At 58.4% G+C, this 5,209-nt stretch overlaps 1 protein-coding gene across 6 annotated transcripts in view; it reads left to right on the top strand.

Moving 5' to 3' along the window:
* The window catches only part of SOX13 (SRY-box 13), a 72,375-nt gene extending 67,212 nt beyond the window's left edge, over nt 1–5,163 (top strand). For all 6 annotated transcript variants that reach the window (XM_025193983.1, XM_025193982.1, XM_014526733.2 and 3 more), the window contains 2 exons: nt 975–1,191; nt 2,229–5,163. In XM_025193983.1, coding sequence (XP_025049768.1) covers nt 975–1,191; nt 2,229–2,508 — 497 coding nt within the window. In that variant the 3' untranslated portion in view covers nt 2,509–5,163. The remainder of the gene's footprint in view (nt 1–974; nt 1,192–2,228) is intronic.
* Nucleotides 5,164–5,209: the final 46 nt, after the last annotated feature.

Here is a 5,209-nt window from a genome sequence, read left to right as displayed (position 1 = left end):
ATGCACATCACATGGCAGGCCGGTCTATTTTAGCTGCTGCACCTGCTGGCCATACCTTTCATGAGGACAATGAAGCAGAAGTACAGGACAGAGAGGTGACCAGGAAAGGTCAGGGCTGGGGGAGGGGGTCTCCTTCAGGGCAGGTGGAGCGAGGCCTGGATGGCTGCATTTCAATGGGAATGGGCCCCTGGCATGTCTGGGAGATCCCCGCCATGTCACTTGTGATGGCTTTGTCCCTGTTGAGACCTGCCAGTAACTCTGCACCTGCCAATCAGGGACAAATCACTCAGGTTGGGTGGTACAGCTTGTTTGCATGGGTTGTATGCAAATGTAAAATGCCATTTGCATGTGTTTATCACAGCAGCGCCTGGGCACCCAAATTGACCTGGGAACGCTGGGTCAGTTTTCAGTTGACGCAAGCTCCTGTGTGGACACTCGTATTTCAGTGCCTCTGGATTGTGTTATCTTGCTCCCATGCTGACTTGTTGTAGGGACCTTAAGCAAATCACCCCTTCCCTCTGTGCCTCAGTTCCCCCACCTGTGAAATGGGCATGCAGCAGGTATCACTAATGTTAGCAAAGCACGGCGAGTATTCCCACTGTGGGACCTGCTTTGCTGCTGTTCAGGCTCAGCAGCGGAGAGCAGACACATCTATGCTGCTTTCATAGGAGTTTTGGGAAGTGGTAAGACCCTTCCCTCCAACTTGGTTGTGGCCACAAAGCCTGTGAAGTTTGAACAGGTGATGCCTTGAAGGGGCTACACAGTGCGAAGTCTGAGAGGCATCCAACTGGAGCAGTAGGACAATAACCTACTATTTCTACCTGCCAGCACTCTTTCAGCTCAAGCGTTAGCAGTCGCAGCAGCCCTGTCTGCTGCTGGTTCTTCCCGGTGGCCAAGGCTGTGGTGGGAGTTTCAAAGGTAGCTCAGGCAGTCTGTAAATCTTGCCCCCATCCACTCCCAATATTGTATTGCAGGGTCCCGGTGGAAGTCCATGACGAACCAGGAGAAGCAGCCCTATTACGAGGAGCAGGCGCGGCTGAGCCGGCAGCACCTGGAGAAGTACCCAGACTACAAGTACAAGCCGCGGCCCAAGCGCACCTGCATCGTGGAGGGCAAGAGGCTTCGCGTGGGCGAGTACAAGGCCCTGATGAGGAACCGGAGGCAGGATGCCAGGCAGGGCTTCTTGATAGCGTAAGGCTCCCAGCCATGTGGGTGCATGCGGGGTTCTCCCTGCGTCTGGGAGCAGAGCGCAGAGAGCAGCGCATAGCAAAAGTGGGTGGACGTTTGAACAGGAAGTGACGGGCAGCGCTGCATCATGACAAAGCTGCATGGGGGAGAGGGGCAGGGGTATCAAGGTGAGAATAGGCCCAGAGAGCTCCAGGTGGGTTGGGGCTTTCCAGGCATGTTTAGGCTGCACACCTCACTCAGTTGTGGGGTGTGAGGCTGGAGCAATGGGACATCAAGGAGAATCCCCATTAGCTGCTGGCAGTAGGGACTCTATGACATGAACAGAATGGGACCTGGGCACAGCAGCCAGCTCTTTGCTGGCGCCTGGTGTCCTCTATGAGGTGGCGATGTGGGGTCAGGAAGAGCAGAAGGTTATGGTCCCTTCATGAGGTTTCTCCCCTGCCACCCCTCTCACCCCCTCCGCACAGGAGGCTGACTGACAATGTCCCACCCTAGCTGGATTTTTTTTTAGTGTACAAAGAAGGGTTTGAGTCATGGAAACAGCCCTTCATGCATGGTCTTTGCATTCTGAGGAAAAGCCTTGCTGCATGTTGGAAAATGACACTTGAAAACCAAAAGGCTTTGATGTGGCAATACCACTGGGGTGCCTGACAGAGGCCAAAGGGTGAAAGGTGCCCCGTGCTGTGCGCTTTCCCACCAACCCTGCTCCTACACCAGGCTACAGGGCCAGGGGTCCCATGATGTGATAGCCTCCCTTGCCTTTGACCCTGGTAGGCTGGGGGAGCCTAGCCCATAGAGGGGAGTGGGAGCATGGGGAGATTGCTGGGGCTTTCCTGGTGTGTCCTATTTTTCCTCTGAGGTTTTTTTGGTCAGAATAGTTCTTTTTTTTTTTCCAGCAGAAAATTGAATTTTCCCTGGGAAATTGCCCAGGATGCTATTTTCTCCCCAGCTGGTGTCAGCACTGTCCCTGGGGGAGGGAGTTCTGCGTGCCAGCCAGCTCTCACCCCCAACCAAGGTGACCATGTCCCCCTGCTTTTTAGACCCCAAAGCAGCCAGATGCAAGCCACCTCCTCAGATGTCCTGTACCCGAGGCCAGTGGGTTTGCAGCTGACGCCACCACTGATGGAGCACTACCTGCCCCGTGGCACAGACCCCAATATGCCCGTCATCATCAACACGCGCAGCCTCAAAGCCCAGGAGGCCGACGGCACGGAGGACAGGCACTCAGTCGCGGATGGCGAGATGTACCGGTACAGCGAGGAGGAGGACTCCGAGGTCGAGGACAAGAGCGATGGGGAGCTAGTGGTGCTGACGGACTGAGCCCGGGCAGGCAGGGAGGGTGTGCGGGGTGGGCATGAGTGGAGAAAGGGCAGCGCCTGGAACTGAAAGGGTGGGAGCGTGGGGGCAAGGTGGGCAGGGGGAACAGCCCCTGTGGCTTGGCTCCCTGTGCTAAAAAGCTCTGGGATGCAGCAATGCTGCAAAGCAGGTCTGTAGGCATCACTCCCTGGGCCAGGAGGAGCCTCTCCCATCAGAGAGGCCTGACACATAGGGCAACGCCAGCTGTGAACAGGGGACCTGGGGTGGGCATGTGTCAAGGCATGGGGCACAGGCTCACCCTCTCGCCCCCTCTCTGGAGGCAAAGGAGTTGGCTTCACCGTGCAGAGCAGCACTGGGGTTTACTCACATGCTTCCTTGGCACCGGGGCATATTCCTGGGGCAGAGAGGGGCAGAGGTGCAGGCTTGGGGCTGCAGCCCGGCCAGAGTGGGTGCCCAAGCAGGTCTGAGACAAGCCTGCAGGAGGTCTGCTGAGAGCAGAGTAGTGGTGACCATGCAGCAGACCCTGCTGCTGCCCTGTGAGACCTGCTGGCGCCTGCATTCACAGGGCGTGCAAGAAGGTTCAAGGACTTGCTATGGGACCAGGCAGTGGGGAGGCCCCCATGCCCGGGACAGTGTGAGCAGTGCCCGGTGTGTGGAGACAGGCAGGAAAGCCTGGGACAGACAAGAAGCAGGATCAGGCTGATGCTTCTGTCTCTTGGTCAATCTCTGATGCTCCTGCCTCTTGGTCCGCCTTTCCCCAGTGCGGCTTCAAGGAGCAGCTCCTGCCTGCTGGGCTCAGAGCCATTAGTGGAGAGGTCCCGAGCAAGCAATCGAAATGACCCTCCCAGGCCTGGGGGGTGCTGCAAAGGGGGTCTGGAGGGACTCTGGCTCTCCAGAGGTGAAACAAGTGGAGACCACGGTGGCCTGTTCCCCTGTCCCCCTCCCTGAGGAAGCCAACGCTGGTTGTGACGCCAGCCGAGGTGAATCCTCAACTGTCCAGGGCCCAGCCAGCTGCCCGGGCAGCTGTGGCCACACAGTGGCCCCGCTTCAGCCGGGCACTGAGGTCTGCGTTGTGCTCGGTAGCAAACGGCATGGGGAACACTTGTTGCTCATTCAGGCGCTGTACCAGGCCGCTCGGCTCCCGCACCCCCCTCTGCCCCCCCACGGGCCGCTTGCTTGTTCCCACTCTCTGGCTGCTGCCTGCCAGTAAATTCCCATGGAGTCATTTTTAGCTTTCGCCTAGCATGAGAAAGCGCCAAGGTCTCAGAGGAGCGCCCTTTTGTATGCCTGACAGCTCTGGCCCCGTTTGTAAATAAAGCTGCTGCCTGTTTCCCAGCCCTGCTGCCTGTGCCCCCCCGCCACCCCAGAAAGCTGCAGGGAAGGGGCCTTCCCCCACCCCACAAAAACCTGCAGCAGTGGGTACAGAGGGAGCCTCTGAGGTTGGGCGGTGCGGGGTGGTCCTCTGTGCCTTTTCCCAGCTGACCAACCCTCCCCCCAATCCAGCAGGATGATGGAGCTCAGTTCTCCTGCAGCTTTGCAGAGCCGCTGCCAAAGACATGCAGAAAACAAATCCGCCAGCCAGCTCTGTGCCCTGCACCCAGCACTACCCTAGGGGCCTATGCATTGAGCCATGGGGCTGTCCTTGGTGCTTGTGCCCAGCGTAGGGGGCCAGCAGCCCCTGGCGGTACACACAGACATGACACCCAATGTACAGCAAGTGTCCCAGCCAAGGGGCCTGGAGGGGCGTCCTGGCATCACTAGGTGCTCAGCTTCTGGCATCACTGGCTGCTGCTCAGGCTGCATGGGTGGGGAGGACAAACTGAAACGCCCAAGCCCCTGCCCCATCTGAACCAGACAGCTGGCACTGCTGGGTGTGGGGGGGAAGGCATGTGACTTTGTGAAAGGATGGGCTAGTATCCCCCCTCCCCCCATCCAAATCAGTGTGTGCCAGGACTGAGTGGCAAAGCACCCCACCCACAGCTCTGCCCACCCCAGCTCAGGCTAGCCCTGGCTGGCTTGATGCCCAAAGGTGGGCCATCTCTTTCCAAGAGGTTGCATGAACTGTTGGGAGGGACACTGACAAAGGTAGGGGGGTTGCTTTTATCTAATTTTTTTTTTTGGCAACTGGCCTGCCCCTGGCTGTAGTGCTGCAGTGCCAGTGGGTGCACGTGGGCACTGCCTGAGGCTGTTTGGTGTGGCCTGGGCAGGCCTGAGGGACGTGGTAGGCCCTGTAGCTCCTTGCCAGCCAGGGCAAAAGGGCAGGAAATTAGGTTTTTTTGTGGGGGAAAGAAGGCAAGGCAAGTTATTGCTGCCATCTAGCTGAAGACGGCCTAGCCCTGATGGTAGCTGAGCATCTGGCCTGCCTCCCTTAGGGGCTGATGACCCCAGTTCAACATTGTGCCACCCCCGCAACAGTTCCCCAATGTCACCACCACCTTGAGCCCTTGGGATGGTGCCTCTGCTTGGGAGAGGGGCTGTCCCAGCCCTTGTACGCGGTGTGTGGGGAGATGTGCGTGTGCATGTGCATGTCCATCCCTGTCTGTCCCGTGGTGATGCAGACAGCAGGTTGTTGGATGGGGGGAGGAGGGCAGGGGGTGGCAAGGCTAAGCCAGGTTTACTTACAGCTGTAAGGAAGAGCCAAAGGTGGTCACATACTGGGACAACTGGGGTAGTTGGGGGGGGGGGGGAAACACACCGGGACCAG

This window comes from Alligator sinensis, unplaced genomic scaffold (genome assembly GCF_000455745.1).
Source record: "Alligator sinensis unplaced genomic scaffold, ASM45574v1 scaffold872_1, whole genome shotgun sequence".
Lineage (NCBI taxonomy): Eukaryota > Metazoa > Chordata > Crocodylia > Alligatoridae > Alligator > Alligator sinensis.
This window is presented reverse-complemented; position numbering and strand designations above follow the sequence as displayed.